General features: G+C 41.6%; 1 protein-coding gene across 4 annotated transcripts in view; it reads left to right on the top strand.

Annotated features, from left to right (window-relative positions):
* Positions 1-16,706, top strand: part of pdzd2 (PDZ domain containing 2) — a 71,748-nt gene that overhangs the window by 42,396 nt on the left and 12,646 nt on the right. For 3 of the 4 annotated variants that reach the window (XM_035998973.1, XM_035998976.1, XM_035998974.1), the window contains exons 10-21: positions 253-372; positions 1,118-1,232; positions 1,360-1,433; positions 2,634-2,862; positions 3,480-3,597; positions 4,497-4,629; positions 5,401-5,488; positions 6,498-6,601; positions 8,449-8,614; positions 8,864-9,795; positions 10,107-10,251; positions 13,872-16,581. In XM_035998973.1, coding sequence (XP_035854866.1) covers positions 253-372; positions 1,118-1,232; positions 1,360-1,433; positions 2,634-2,862; positions 3,480-3,597; positions 4,497-4,629; positions 5,401-5,488; positions 6,498-6,601; positions 8,449-8,614; positions 8,864-9,795; positions 10,107-10,251; positions 13,872-16,581 — 4,934 coding nt within the window. The remainder of the gene's footprint in view (positions 1-252; positions 373-1,117; positions 1,233-1,359; positions 1,434-2,633; positions 2,863-3,479; positions 3,598-4,496; positions 4,630-5,400; positions 5,489-6,497; positions 6,602-8,448; positions 8,615-8,863; positions 9,796-10,106; positions 10,252-13,871; positions 16,582-16,706) is intronic. The other variant, XM_035998975.1, reaches the window with a different exon arrangement.

Genomic DNA, 16,706 nt, shown 5'->3' with positions numbered 1-16,706 from the left:
TACAGACCCTGCAGAGCGAAGTTAAGTCATCGATTAACACAGTTTGTACCAGAGGCTACAGCATCAGCACTACAGGGGAAAAGACAGGAACACACAGCTGTCCTGAAGTATGAGGGAATAATCCAAAAAAGAGTAAACAGGAACTCAGCGAAGAGAGAGGAACAATCTCATCACTGTATAAATAACTACATTGTTTCTCCCAGATGAATTTGTGTGACTGTTTTTGCTTTTTGTATTAATATCCCTTTTTAGGAATATCAGATAATTAAGAAATCAGCCCGCTCCCTGAGCACCATTCAAGTGGAGTCTCCATGGCGACTGGCACAGCCGTCCATTATCTCCAGTATAGTGCTGATGAAAGGCCAGGGCAAGGTGAGTGCACTCCTCTGACATGTACAGTACAGTATGCATGAATGAAGCTCAGAGAATCTACTCTAAGTACTACATGTATATCTGTGCAACAAAGGTTAGTGCACCTTGTGCATGTGTGTGTGTGCTTTTATTTTTTGCCAAACTGCTATTTATACGTTAGGAATGAACTTTTACCTGTAACACTTGAGATTTGAATACCCTCCATTATATCAGAATTCACATCGTTACAAAAGGACTCATTCACACACTCATTCATGTGTGTGTGTGTGTGTGTGTGTGTGTGTGTGTGTGTGTGTTTGCGTGTGTGCGCGTGTGCGCGCGTGCGTGCATGCGTGCTGGTACAACCACAGTCTGGTTCTAATGTATACTGACACATGATCTAATAACTTCTACTATAATCATGTGTTTGCTTTGTAATCACATATTGGTGAAATGCTTTACTTACCAAATGTAACCTGCACCATCATACTATTGCCAAAATAAGGTTCATATTGTTATGCATTTCATTTTGCACACTTATGAACAAAACTGTTGGTAACATACTTTTGTGGCATTTTTGCTTTTTGATTATGTGGTATGCGCCTTACCATTCAGCTATCAGCATCTATTCTTTGTTATCCCCTTCTCTCTCGTGTCACCACTATAAAACAAAATGCCAAAAATAATATTCTTACAAAATAGTGAACACTGACGACTGTGTCTTTGTAAGTCCTTTCTGACATTCATGGAGATCTAACTGTTACAGGGCCTAGGATTCAGTATTGTTGGTGGGCAGGACTCTGCACGTGGTCAGATGGGGATTTTTGTCAAAACCATTTTCCCTCATGGAGCTGCAGCAGCCGATGGACGGCTGAAAGAGGGTAACCATTCCTTTTCATTCTGTGGTACTGAATCGAGAGTTTAGAGGAAAGTAAAGTGTATGCTATGAGCGAAACAGTGATTTACTTTTACACCCATCTCAGTCTAATTGTATGGTTCTCTGTGTAGGAGATGAGATTCTGGAAGTGAATGGAGAGTCTCTCCAAGGACTCACACACCAACAGGCCATCCAGACCTTCAAGGTACACTGCATGATTACAACGGCATGATTATAATCTAACAGTGTTAAATCATGAATCATAAAACATGAAAAGCTAAAGAAAGTCAAACGTTTACATTTTCTAAAATGTTTGTGAAGAAAGGTTTCCCTTCAGACAAAAGAATGTCTTTGAATCATTTATTTTACTAAGGGACTTTTCGGTTTTTGACCCTCCAAAATTATTGGGAAAAAAGGAATGACCCTCCCTAACAACTTGTTGATGCCTTCTGTACTGGTTTGCTCTTTTTTTTTATACAACCATGACATACACGACTTAACCTCTGCTTTCTCATCTTATACATCACACTCCACTATTATGGTGGCCATTTCAGTAGATTTACTGAGTAAGCCCTGACTGCAGTACGCAGATCAAGTAGTGGCTCAACGTAAGTGGAGCTAAACGTTTGACTCCGCACACTTGCCCAATAGCAACCGGAAGAGGAAGAATGTGTGTCTGAGGGAAAAACACAGGAGACCGGGGCTCGTTTCCCGCGAGTCACGTTTGCTTTCCCCGTTGTTCTTTTCCTAAACCCAACCGGTTCTCCTTTTCTGCGTACTGCAGTCAGGTGCAATTGGATTTACTCACTAACATTGTTGTGGAAACACAATAAGCATGGAAACTAAATGCACACTTTCTGCATTACTGCATTACTTCAAATACTAAGTTATTCCTCTAGTAAACTAATATTCACATGAAATAAAACAATAAAACATTGAGACCATTGAACAAAGCACAATGGGTAATAACCCATATTGACAGCTGGCCCGCCCAATCAGAAATTCAAAGTTAAAACACTAGAGAACTTTTCCCGCTTCGGTCCACAATTGCACCTGACTGCAGTACGCAGATCGGGGTTGGGCTAAATGTGGGCGGAGCTAAACGTTTGGCACCTACGGTCAGAGTGGCGTAAAACTCACGTTGTAGAATGTAGAATGACGATTATAATATAATATATATCATATATAGATATATATAGAGAGATTATAATAAATAATGATATTTTAATTATATAGGGTTCAGGTTGAAAATCAGAAGTTACCTTTTAAAAAGCATTCTTTTAGTTGTTTTTTGGAAAAATCATATTTTTTTGTAGTTGTCTGAAGCTCAGTCAGAAAGTAAAAGCTAAATCAAGTTTCACCTCTACTTCCATAATGCTGATCCTCATTTATATTCTTCCAACAGCAACTGAAAAAAGGTGTAGTGACACTGACAATACGAACCCGTCTGCGCAGTCCCAGCCTGACGCCCTGCCCAACCCCCACCCTGCTCAGCCGCTCCAGCTCACCAAACTCCAACTCCAACACCAGCGGGGGAACACCCGTCCCCTCAGGGTTGGAAGAGGCTGACAGCCACAGGGGCCCCGGGCCGGGTCCAAAAGACTGCATCATCATGGAGGTCACACTTAACAAAGGTTGGCTGACTTGATGGAGAACCCCGAGACACATTTAGATACCACCCCTTGGTTTTCATTTCCTGATAGGAGATGTCCTGATGGTGTCTTTTTCATAGAAGCAGATTAAATGTATTGTTGTAAATTATTATTGTTTTCCATATATACTTTATTCACAGGTCAAAGTGACAAACGTTATCACCAAGGACACACAGAATCTGCAGACCCCGAATTACACCGATTTTCCACAGATTTTCCACAGATTTTTCACAGATTTTAAATGAATTTAAAAACACATCTCCACCCCAGAGCAGAAAAACAATCTGCTAAATTCTGCAGATGTATCATTCTGGATTACTGCTGAAACCTGTAAAATAAAAAAATCAGCAGATTCCGTTTGAGTCTGAGTATTACAAGGCTCACTGATGCAAACCGCTAAGATCGATCACAGACGTAAAGACAGGGGAGCTGTGAAAAACACTGAGGCTGGGTGATCAGGTCTGGCTCAGAGTCAGCGTTCCAGTTCATCCTGAAGGTGTCGGACGGCGTACAGTCAAGTTCTTCCATACCAAACTGAGAAATCATTTGTGCAGTGATGGCTAACTTATTTTCTGATAGTGAATGTTGATTTTCTTTAGAGCCTGGCGTTGGTCTTGGGATTGGAGTTTGCTGTCTGACCCTGGAGAACTCTGCTCCTGGCATCTACATCCACAGCCTGGCGCTGGGATCTGTGGCCAAGATGGACGGCAGGCTCAGGTAAAAATCTCAGGGTCATCTTTGAGTTGGACTGATGGACGCAGGTGAAGCTAATCTGTAGTAGGGTTGCACAATATATCGTTTTTTTTATAGTCATCGCAATATCAACTGGCGCTATATACAAATCGCAAAAGGCTGCAACATATCGCGATAGACACAAAACTTTTTTGTGATTTTTTGTGTTAGTTGAAAGAAAATATCAGTAGAAAATGCACTTTAAAATCTGCACTTTTAAAACTGTCATTCTTTTTTTTTTTAGTGGAGTTTATATTCAATATAATGTTCAATTTGTCCATAAAAGAATGTTAGAAACAATTTCCTTTTATTTGTTTTAAATCCAACAAGCAGTTGGATTTAGCAAGAAGCAAGAATACTGAAAGCAGCAGACAGGCAGAACTGAGTACACTTTAATCTCTGTTTATGTATCACGAGTAATATCGTTATCGCGATATTCAACAACATTATCACGTGTCGCATATTTTCCTCATACCCTGCAGCCCTAATCTGTAGTAGCACTGATGCAAATACACCAAATGAGCAGCACACTTTCATATGAGCTCATTGATTGAAAAGTGTGTTCATGAATCATTTATTGTTCATATAATGTTAACATACGTGTTTGTTTGCACATCCTGCTCTAATCCATACAGCCTCTTTTTTTCTTTCTTGTTATATAGTAATATGTATGTGTTATTTGTTTCTTTATTGTTTGTTTATTTCATATTCATTTTTAAATGTTTTTTATGCATGCACCAAACCAAAGCAAATTCCTAGTGAGTGCTTCTTACCTGGCAATAAATTTGTTCTGATTTCTGATTCATACTGTATGCATGTAAAAGTGTGTGTTTAAGTGTGCACAAAGAGAGGTATTTGAATGTGTGTTGTGCTCCTCCCTGCAGCCGTGGAGATCAGATCCTGGAGGTGGACTCGGTCAGTCTGCGTCATGCTGCTCTCAGCGAGGCCTACGCCATCCTCAGTGAATGTGGCCCTGGACCGGTCAGTCTCATCATCAGCAGGCATCCTAACCCCAAGGTGAGAGCAAGTCTGTCTCTGGTTATATAGATTGATCTATGGCTGGGCAACATATCCATACTATATCGACATCGACATATGAGGCTAGATATCGTCTTAGATCGGCTAGATAGGCGGCATTACAGTTAAGTGATGTCATTTTCTGAACTTCCCAGACTGTTCTAGCTTTTCTATTATTCGCCTTTACCCACTTAGTCATTGTATCCACATCATTGGTGATTATTTATCAAAACTCTCATTGTGTAATATTTTGTTAAAGCATCAGTAGTCAACCCTACATTATCACTGCAATATCAACATTGATATATTTGGTCAAAAATATCGTGAAAGTAGATATTTTTTAATTATTTTTTTTATTGGTTTACACATATACAAATTACAGAGATGAATATACACATAATCAATAAAAGATGTGATGAGAGATGCAAAAAACCCTCAGAGGGGCTTGATCTGGCACTCTCCAATGCATAATCCAATTAAAATAGAAAGATAAACTGAAATACTGAAAAAAAGAAAAGAAAGAGGAAAAAAAGCCCAAACTAAAATAACACCCAATATCGAATCAACAGAGTCTGAATGCAAAAAAGTAAAATAATATTAGGAGTTACATGGGTTGTTTATTAAGACATTCCATAGGGATAACATTGCACAGACAAAAGCAAACATTTAACAGCTTTCTTAAAAATAAGAAATCAAATGTCAATGCATTCCATACCACTCTGGTGTTGTTCCCCTTGTAATAAAACTCTTGCATCTCCTTGTCTTCCTCAGGTATCAGAACAGGAGATGGATCACATGATAGCTCGATCCACACACAGGGACAAAATGAGCAAAAACAGACAATCATCTCACTCCCAAGGTCTGATACCTTTACCTACATTGACATTTGTCTTTTCCTCTTCTTGTATCTACTGCACTGCCATCATTTTACAGGTTACCTTAGGGCGCTTTCACACCTGCCTCGTTTAGTTTGGTTGAATCACACTAGAGTTGGTTTCCCCCTTGGTGTGGTTCGTTTGGGCAGGCGGGAATGCAGCAATCAAACTCGATGTGCACTAAAACTCCAGGGCCATGTTCAGACCCGACAAAACGTAGAAACACGTTTATTTAAACTGAAACAGGGGGTGCGTTGGTGAAACATGTGTACGTTCAAAAGTAGTTTTAGTCATGCAACAGAAAACTCAGATTGGACAGATAGTCTAGCTAGCTGTCTGGATTTACCCTGCAGAGATCTGAGGAGCAGTTAACCATAGTCCTCACAAATCCACCAGAGGTTAGAACGCCTACACAGAGAAAGAGGAAGGTGACGGACATCTGGCGGCACCAGAGCAATCCTGGAAGTGGAACGTCGTGGATACAGATTACCTGTGACACAGCCAATAAACCAGAGACACACCCACCAAACGGGAGAAAACATAACTCAAAGCCGTTGCTCACCGTTTCACACCGTTCCGAGGAAACATGTCGTTCAACCAGGAAACCGAAATAAAACAGTGCACACCATTTTGAGATTGAACGTGCCCCAGAACACAGGACCTTCTTCCTGTATTTCCTGTCTTGCTCCCGCCCCAGACACATCTGACCAATAAGCGGAGTGAGCGTTCTGGCGTGGTTTGTAATGATGGATTTTGGTACGCTTGGATTTTTGTGTGAAACGAAACCGAACCGAGGGGAAATCGCTCCAAGTTTAAAAACTAATCAGCTGATTTATAGCAGAGCTATACTGTATATAGCTATATACTATAGTGTGAAAACGCCCTTAGACATTTTACAGATAACGTTTAACATCTAAGGGTTAAAGGAAGTTCAGCAGCATGGCTCAGATGCTCTGGATAGCTTATCCCATCTGTGATCATTGTAACCTGTAGGTGTGTCCTGTAAGAGCTCCTCCCCAGCGATGAAGGACAGGCAGGGAGACGGCTCCCCCACTCTCAGCTGGACCATGAAGAGATTCCTTGAGCCTGCCAGTAGAGTACGTTTTCATTCAATATTCATGTATTAGTTTGTACACACACATTGCTAGGTTCAGTTTCATTCTTCTCAGACCTACAGTTGGTTACTTTTATAAAAAATAACATTTTGTCATATTTGCCCAAAACTATAATCTGTGAAAATCTGTGAAACCTTCATGTTCCTTTGGCTCCTCCTGGTGCTGCTAATGGTATAATGAAAACAGCCAATCAGAGCCAAGGAGTCTCTAACGCAGTGTCACTAGTTTCAATCCACTTGTCAATCGAATTATCTGAAGTTTGCTAAAAACATTCATGTGAATAAAGCTGGTGAAAGTGGTTTTCCATCCAACGACTTTAAAGCGATTAAAAACCTGTGTGTAATGACGTCACATGCTGTTTTGCAGTCAAATTGGTATATCGAATAGATTTTAAGGTGTTTCCATTCATTTTCGTACTGAATCACACAACATTCAAGCAAACATTTGCGAACAAAGTTTTGCTAGCCAAAATGGATGCCACCATCTACCTACAAATGATTAATATTGCACAAGTTGTAATAGTGCTTATGTGTCAGCTGATAGTGACATATCAAGCTATAATCAGACAACAACAACGACCCTATCAAAACATCGCTATGATGATGCAGATGCAGATCTAAAATAGCCATTATATTTAGCTCGTAAATTAAATTATGTCTTTGTTGACACCCGCCATGTCTGCAAAGAAAGCGGACATACGTGGCGGAAATGACCTTAAACTTCTTCTTCTTGGCAATTTATTATTTATTCTGCAAATAACGTTGCCATCAGAGTTTATCGCATAAGCCGTTTACCGATTAAGAGAAAATCCGATGAGAGGCATTTTTTCATTCGATATTATTCGCATAAAACGTGTGGATGGAAACATGGCTAATGATCGCTGGTGAAATCTGTCAGACTAGGTAGCGCTGCTCAAATATGAAAAAAGGATTCTGTTACTGCATTGCCTATTTCTCACATCAAAAACAGATTTTAGTGTTTAGCTGTAAAATGAGAAAGTTTGTGACCAAGTCGAGCCAAAACCAAGCCGCACCCATCTTCCGACCGGTACCATCTGTCCAGTCCATATTTGTTCTGAAATTAAAAAATGTGCGTGTAGTACCTGCATTCGTATTTACCAGACAAGTTGACATGCTAATATGCTTCCCTGTTCTATGAATCCCAAATATCCATCCATCATCACTAGGATTGGGCATTAGAGCCAGTTCCAATTTGGAATCATTTTAAAAATTGTGATTCCAGTGGAAGTGTTTCTTTATTGGAATTGTTTGTTTTTTTGTCTTGAAGATTTGGTTTCAAATCTGATCATCAGTTCCAAATTTAACACGCACAAGTTTTGGTTTTCGTAGCGGCCTGGGGCTGGTTGTGTTGCAGCCGTGGAGCACAGTAAGCAGCTGTCTAGTGTGGCTTATTTTATGGAAGAAAAAAACCTGTTAAAACTGTAAATCACCATTGAATCAAAATAAAATGTTCTTCTTAACTGTGAAATAAGCATATGACCCGTTTCAACTCCACCCCTCAAAGAATTGGAATCAAGAATCGATAAGAACCGGAATCGAAAGGAAGAATGGGAATTGGAATCAGAATTGTTAAAATCAAAACGATGCCCAACCCTAATCATCACGCAAAACGGTGACTTGGTCCCACCTCTGCTTAGCTGCATATTTTAAGTTTGGCAGTTCATTGTCATTGGCTGTTTGTCCACAAATGTACGTTTACGTGGCTTATTGGGGAGAACTACTGCACTTAAAAAAATGTGTGTGGTGTGGTTGTGTTTTTTATCCTCCTTTCCCTTGATTTGCACTTCTTTCATGTTCCCACTTCTGTAGCAGGGGTCTCTGAGCTCAGAGACGGAGTTATCTCAGTACTTCTCCCAGGACTCTTCCAGCCACTCCTTCTTGTCTGAATCCATTCTGCTGGGCTCCAACAGTGAAGAGGCACTCCACCAGCAGAGCTACAGTACTTCCATGGATGACAACTCATCACAGCCACATGGTAACAACTTCACCCATTTAAATGCCATGGAAAGGTTTTAGGACTGGCTCCCTGGGCAGGGATTCAACCTAGCTCTAGAGTATACTAGACTTACTCCTCTTGATGTAATTTAAACCCCCATCTGGGAATAGGGGCCCACAATTAAAAAAAGCTTTAATGCTTTGTGGCACCGTGTCATCTTTGTATGTTTTATTTGGCAATGTTAATTTGTTAACCTGTTCATTTTTGTAACATGCACCTTATTTTCAGCATTCACCTCTGTAACAGAAGTGGCAAGTGACCCTGTGTACAACACATCGCAAGACAAGACCCCTGTTCCTCTCAGTCACCATGCAGAGGCAGTTTGCCAGGCCATCGCTGTCTCCAGCCCCACCTCTGTGCGAAGCCCACTGCTCCGTCAGCGCCGCCTCATGTGCTTCGAGGATGAGCTCAGCGATGGCGAGAACTCCGACAACACTAGGAACACCAGGCTCTTCCACAGCCCAACAAAATCTGACTCTGTCAACTTCAGTGATGCCCAAGCATCCGAAATGTCCAAAAGTGGTTCAGCAGTTGTAAGTGCTGCATCGTCGTTAGATATAAATGGAAACCGTGACGATGGTAGAGATTTGCAGAGGTGTGGAAGCGACGATATGACAACACCACTCTATGGTAGTTTCTCACAGTGTGAGGAAGGTAAGTCTGAGTCACCTGGTTCGAAGTCACCCTTCATGCCTATTCGCAATGCAGGAGGGGCAAGCAGTATGGGCTCTGGGCCCAGTAATTTGACCATCAATAGTGAGAACTATACAAATCAAGATGATGGACAGTTGGAGTCAAAGCGCTCCCCCAAGCTTGAGCATAAAGCAGTGACACGGGTCAAAAGTATGATGAGTATTGAAGCACCAAACTTTCCCCAGCAGCAAAAGCCCAAAGTGGATGAGCCCTCTCCAGGCTCGGGCCCATCACAGCCCCCTTCCCATGTCACACCGTGTGGGAGAAACCCCAAGCCTGCGGGTGGGTTGGTACCCCATCAGCACTGTAAGAAGGGAGATGCCAGTGAGCTTGTGGGTGTTTGTACCATCGACACTGTGACCCTGAAGAGAAGCGAGGATGAGTCCTTTGGTCTCGACCTGGAGATTATGTCATCCCCTCTGAAAGTTGTCGTTGCTGGGCTAAAGCCTGGAGGTGCAGCAGAAAAGGTATGTCTGATCGGTTTCATCGTCATATCAGCCTATCAATTCAATTCAAATGCATTTATAGTGTCAAATCACAACAGGAGCTTTCTCAGGACACTTTACAATTAGACTAGGTCTAGAACACACTCTAACTTACAAAGACCCAAAAATTCCCGTAGTGAATGGATACTTCAGAACTGATGGCAAACCTCTCTGTTTGAGTTATATAAAGAAAGAACAAAATAATTTGGCATTTTATGGTATTTGTGGCTTGTGATTCTGTCACTCAGGGAAAAGCTCAATTTGATCTCTTCTTTGTTTAATTGAACATCCAGGAATCTATTGGCAAGCTGTGTCGTGGAGATGAGATTGTAAAAATTGGAGAAAAGTCGGTGCGCTCGTCTTCTTACCAGGAAATCTGTGAGCTCATGCACAACCTTCCCATTACATTGTCCTTGGAAATCAAGAGACCAGTTTCAGGTAGGACCTTGGCTTAGAATGATGTCTTATTATTCTGGAGGTATAGGTCATTCAGCATCAGTGTAATCCCGTTGTTCATTAACCTTAGGACTACACGTTTGATCTTTTTAAGTAGCAGGGTTCCTGATGCAGAGACAGAGGCCCTGTTCACACCTGTCATAGTCTTGCATTGCCAGACCTTCCTCCACAGCGCTGTGGAGGAAGGTCTGGCTAGTCCACACAGCATTCCTGGATGGGAGAAAAACGTGCTCTGGTTTATTGGCATTCTAATCACAATCGTATTGGGTGGCGCTGAGCTCCGTACAGAGCCACGGTGCTGCTGCAAAATAGTCTCAGGAAGGAACTTGTTTTGGTGGAACATGTGTACGTTCAAAAGTAGTTTTAGTTGTGCAACAGAAAACTCAGATTGGACAGATAGTCTAGCTAGCTGTCTGGATTTACCCTGCAGAGATCTGAGGAGCAGTTAACCATAGTCCTCAGAAATCCACCAGAGGTTAGAACACCAACACATAGACAGAGGAAGGGGACGGCCATCCGGCCAAAATGAGAAACATGCGGCGGAATTTCCAGCGGCACCTGAACAATCCCAGAAATGAAACATCGTCGATATAGACTACACCTTGCATAACATCCATCCTGAGTGATCCCATCATAAGTGGACAGCTCCAAGTACAGGTGTGAACACACTCACATTAAGTTCCGATCGTTCAGACCACATTTGGAGGTTGTTTAGTCCACATTCTTATAGCAGTGTGGACGCGTATGTGTCCTGGGCCACATTAAGGACCGCCTACTTAACTCTGAGCTGAACTACGTACTCATTTGCTGTCTTCGTCCTCAACATCCCAGCTATACGTAGCTCTGTGTATTTTGCCGTTTTTTGTATTTTTAAACATTAGTATTTTAAAAGTATTTCTCATGTCACAGAAACTACTGCGGGTGAATCTTGTGTGTTGGACTTTGAAACAATACGTTTGTTTTTAGGTTCATAAAATGGAAAATACCGGGCAGAGAAAAGTACGCCCATCGGCACTCAGACAAAGACTGTAGGCAGCGCTTTGTCATTAGTCACTGCAGGTTTGTGATTTATGTGAGTGTAACAACTGACATTCATACACACACAACGGCGGGGAAATGAAACCTGATCACAAGTGGATCGCATGTGGAGACGCATGTTAATGCCAGGTAAGAACAGGGCCAGAGAGAGAAAAAAAATGTAGGGAGGTCCATCAAAAAATACAGTTGAATCTGGCTTAAGTTTTGACGCAATGTAATGTAATGTCGTCCGGCAATGCACTTCATTAGCCAATCAGTAGTGACTGCACACTCAGCAGATATTTCCCATAAATGTGACTAATGGCTTGTGCCAACTTTGCACACGCAACCTCCAGTGTAGAGATTCCACACGTGATGTGTTGGTGTAATTATTGAAGGTGTATTATGCTTCTTCTAATTAGTGTTTACAAGCCATTAGTACCAGAATGCTACTCAGTTTGCCTTTAAATAGAGCGCCATTTCTTTCCCTTTTGTGCCGACCAAAGATGTAGGATCAAACCTCCCTCATGTACTTCCCCAAAGCAACCTGCAAGCATCTGGCTTTCTATCCATGGTGACTATCTTATACAGTATATTTAACCTTCTGTTACCAATACCATATCTATCCCGTAGCTTAACTCCCTGTATGCTTTCTGTGTCTTAGTTTGAGAATTGAGAATTTTATAGTGGAGTAGTGTAAATCTTAATTTAGTGTAGCATAGACATTGCTGTGGATCGCTGTTTCTTGGTCACCAAAAGAGTGTTTAATTTATTAAATGATCTTCAAACGGGGGTTATTATTTATCATTTATTATTAGCATTTTCAACATCTACCCATCAATTACCAACTTGTTGGATTGCTGTTGAAGGAATAGGGATCAATTTACAGATGTATATGCTAAAAGAAAAAAAAGTCCTTAAACATTTTTTTCAAACTGAAGATTTAGGACTCCTGTAAATTTTTTATTTTATGGTTGGCTAATGTATTAGTAGGAGAACTACTCGGGTGAGATCCTGGAGCAACCACAGCAATGTCTCTAGTACCTAAATGTTGTGAACTAATCAATTAATTAATTTCTGTCAACCCAAACATAGACATATACTGTACACACCAACTTTGAGTCTTGGCTGACACAATCTAACATCTCTGATGCAACGTAGAGTATGTAGTTACTGTGTTCTACTATGTGCCTGCATGAATAGCCTCTCTTTATTTTATGAATCCCCAAATTTTATAATCTGATCCATCATTTATTATTTATAATGACCATTTAAATAATATAATAATTATAAATAACTTTTTTGTCACATTTAGTCTTAACTATAGTTACATTGCTACATCTGTTATGCCAAAGCTCCCATTCAACCTGAGGTATTTCTAGCTCTGAGTTGAATTGTGCAGATGTTATTGCTGGTCTAGAAATATTAAATCTCTTTAGAGTTGAAAATGTGTAATCAACCCTCTCTTTGATCCTTGGTTGCTTCCATTAAAGAGGTTTTGAGTTTGCCTCTGTTTATTTGGTTTATTATCAAGATATCTCACAGACCTTGTGAGGTTTTCATGGCCTTTGGTAAACCGATACATTTAAATGAAATTACAATTAAAACAATTAATTAAATGTTGTGACTGACCATGAGGTAAACCACATCTACATAACTATAGTATAGAGAACAACCAGATTTGGGGATTCTGAATGCTCTGGGTATTGCAGGGTGTAAACTAAGGCTACATTTACATCGCTACGTTTTGGTTTTTAAGCGTTTGAGTTTTGAGCCAAAAGTGATCTCCTTTAGAAGAACTAATCTCTGTTTAAACTAACACGCCCAAACCTCATATCTCATCAACATCTGGTATACTGGGCATAAACAGGAGGCAGCGTGAAGACTCCGCCCACTGCTGGTAGTTACCATGGTAACGTTAGTAGCTTAGTCTCAGAGAACGAGACGTCATGACTGATAAGACCCAATCAGGAGGAGAAACATTGGCGTCAGTGTCGGTGTTGCCAAAGGTCTCCGTTTGGAGATGTTGAGACTGAAACCCAACCCCGCAGATTCCAAACCAAAACGGGTCAGAAGTGTTTCCAAAAGTCTCTGGTTTAGGGGCTCGGAAACGCCAGAGCAGGGGGAATGAGAGGGGGAAACGTAGCAAAAGATGTTCGTTTTAAACCAAAACGTAGCAATATAAATGTAGCCTAAGAATTATTCAGTGGAGAATGGCTCAATGCTATGGTCCCTAAGGACCTTCTAGATGAAGATCACATTGACATAGCATTATTGAAAAACCATCTCCCTGGACATTCTTCTTGAATAATTTTGTTCTATGGCATGACATGTATGTAACCTCACTATCCTGCAACATAAAATAGCGTTTTTAGAGAGTGTTTTTTTTGTAGGGGTGTCTGTGTGTGAATGGGTGAATGAGAGGCCAAGTGTAAAGCACTTTGTCCGTTAAGGTACAAAAGCGCTTTATATAAGTTCAGTCCATTTACCATTTTGGTAAAACATGCATATGTTATGTCAAATGATTAACGCTTATCTCTCATTCAGTCCTAACTAAAGAGCTTACTTTTTCTTTCTGGTCCCAGCTGTAGATCGACTTTCCAGTTTGATAATGTCATCAGGGAGCAGTGATGGAGCCACTAGACTGAACCCAGCCAGATCTGTTCAGGGGACTTCTAATGAAAGACAAGTTACAAATTCTGGGAATTCCAACCACACAAGCCAAACAGTTCACAACTTCCAAATACCCATCACCAATATAGATGACATTTTATCAGAAGTGAGCAGTGATAAAAACACACACACCAAATCCCCCTTCACAACATTATCTAATGAGCCTGTATCTTCCTGTTCAAGCCAACAGACAGTAACCCTGTCTGAAAAAGCTGGCATTCAGGTTCCAATACAGTCCGGTCCCCTGGACTGTTCCATCTTGGATGCAGGAAGTGAAAAAGCTGCCATGTCTCCTGTGGAGACAACACATGCGAACCAACTAAAGGAAAGCAGCTCAGCTGTTTTCAATGAATCACGTCCCAAAAGGCCTGATGATGCTGGTTCTAAGTATATGTACCCCATAGAAGATGACAGTGATGATGACAGTAACTCCACCACTGACAGCAGTGTAATGGTCAATACGATGGCCAGTGGTGGTAATCTTCATGAGCCCTCCTCAGATGAGGAGGAAGTGGAGCTTTGTTCATTTGATGCCCAGCAATCTGATGCTGGTGGACTCTCACATTTAAGCCAGTCACCAAATGGGTCTTCATCTTTTCAGCATGCTAGCAGTCTGAACACAAACCTGGACCAGAGCTTTGATGTGTTGCATGTCTCTGCTGATGTCGCACTGACAAACAAAGAAAACTTTGTTACCACTACCCAATCGCAGCTCTCTCAGTTGTTAGCGCTCTCCTCTACAGAGCAACTATGCCAATCTTTCGACATTGCAATACCTGTGTCTTCTATGAAGTGCCACAATAATAGTGCCACTGAATCCTGTGACCAAGTTCAAGCATGTGTGGCATCCAGTCCTGGAAGTCTAAGCACTTACAGCAGCCCCTCTCCTCCAGTTAGCCACAGTGCCACACAAAGGACTACTGAAAACGTGCATGCCTCACTGACCTCAGCTTTATTGAAGCGCTTGGATATACAAACACCCCATTTACCTTCAATGGAATCAGAGACCTTGGGTTCAAACATCAGCAGATTGGATAAAAGAGTGTCAGCATCAATGACAAACAAAGAGAAAGTATTGGAGTGTAGAACAAATTTAAACCCACATGCTATCTCTGTGCTTAAGAAGACCTCTGGGCTAAAACTCCTTGATAATTTAGACCACCCCGTGTGGAGTAGTAACTTTAAACTCCAGGTTGAAACTCAAATCAGACCAAACACTAGTGCTCCCAAGTTAAAGGGTCTAAGTATTAAGAGTAAGAAGAAACCACAGGAGGAGCTTCTCCAAAAAACTACAAGGAGTGAAAGTCCACTTCCTTTAAACATCAATGCTTCCTCGAACCCGTCAACAAAATTACCACCAACGGCAACTATGTCCAGTTTTTTGAAGACCAATAACCAGCCTGATATCAACAGCAGTCTTGATATGCACAAAGAAGGTGACAGATGGCAAGTTACAGCTGAGCCGTTCCCTTCAGGTAGCACATTACAAACTGTACAACTGGCCAAAGAGAAGGACATCCATTTGGGCTCCAAAGCACCAGCCAAATCACAGAGCCAATCACACCCCCCTGCTACTCAGAGAACATTTATAGAAGTTCGACTGTCTTCGTTATCTGGTTCATCACTGCCAGTTATGGCACACAATGAAACAGTGAATTCAAAAGACTCTAAATCCCCTCAAAAAGGCACATATGCAAGATTAGCACCCATGCTTTCTCCTGCCAATTACACAGTAGAAAAAACTAATGGCATGGTCAGTACCACAGTATTTAATTCACTGTGTTCTACTAAATATGAAACTAATTCAACTACAAAACCCAGTAGTACTGTGGAGACAAGTGAGACCCTAAAGTCCAGCACATCCAGACTGTACATTAAGACAATGGAAAGGCAAAGCTTCTCCACGGACACTGCCTTGTCTGCAGACTACAATCCCTTCTCTGTACGACATAAGATAAAGTCCTTTGAAAACCTGGCTCACTTTGATAAGCCGGTGGCTAAAAGCAGTGACATTCAGTCTTATGCTCTGGCATGTAGAGCCTCACTTAACCAAAGGATTGCTGGTTATATGGGGTTGGTTAATTCTATTGACTGCCGGGCACGGCAAAAGAGTTTTAGTTCTTATGTGGAGAATCTACTCCCTACCACACCCTGCTCACCTCTTCTTGGTAAATCTCCATCTAGCATTACACTGATAAACCTTGAGCTTCCACATTCAAGCTGTGACACAGCTCCCCTGACTGACGACAATAGGGAGGCTCAAGTTCAGAAAGCTCTAGATAGGACAGCACCACAGACCCCTCAGATGCTGCGGAGGAAACACGGCAAACTTCCCCGCTGCAGGTTGCGGCAGCTCAGGGCTCTCAGTATGCCTGAATTGGAAAAACTATGCACAGAGGACTTTACCAGAGGCCATGGTACAGCAGTAGATATAACTGAGCCTGGCAGCTATTCCGATATACTCACGGAAACCACAGTGACTAAGAGCTGTCCACCTGCTGCAACCCTGGATGTGACAACAGTTGGTGTGAACAGGATGAGCCGAGGTGATCCTGGATCCACTGAAAAGACTCTTCAAGGAACCGCAGAGAGCCATGGACAACAGCCTGGCTGGTCAATCAGGTGGGAGTTTGATTAAACTTGCTCATTTAAAAACTGTTTGCTTCAAAGCACATTGAAGCCACTATGTGTAGGAATTGAAATGTTTTCCTTCGGTGCCCCCAGTGGTTGTATCAAGACACTGTAGC

The sequence above is a fragment of the Sander lucioperca genome, chromosome 2, assembly GCF_008315115.2.
Source record: "Sander lucioperca isolate FBNREF2018 chromosome 2, SLUC_FBN_1.2, whole genome shotgun sequence".
NCBI lineage: Eukaryota > Metazoa > Chordata > Actinopteri > Perciformes > Percidae > Sander > Sander lucioperca.
This window is presented reverse-complemented; position numbering and strand designations above follow the sequence as displayed.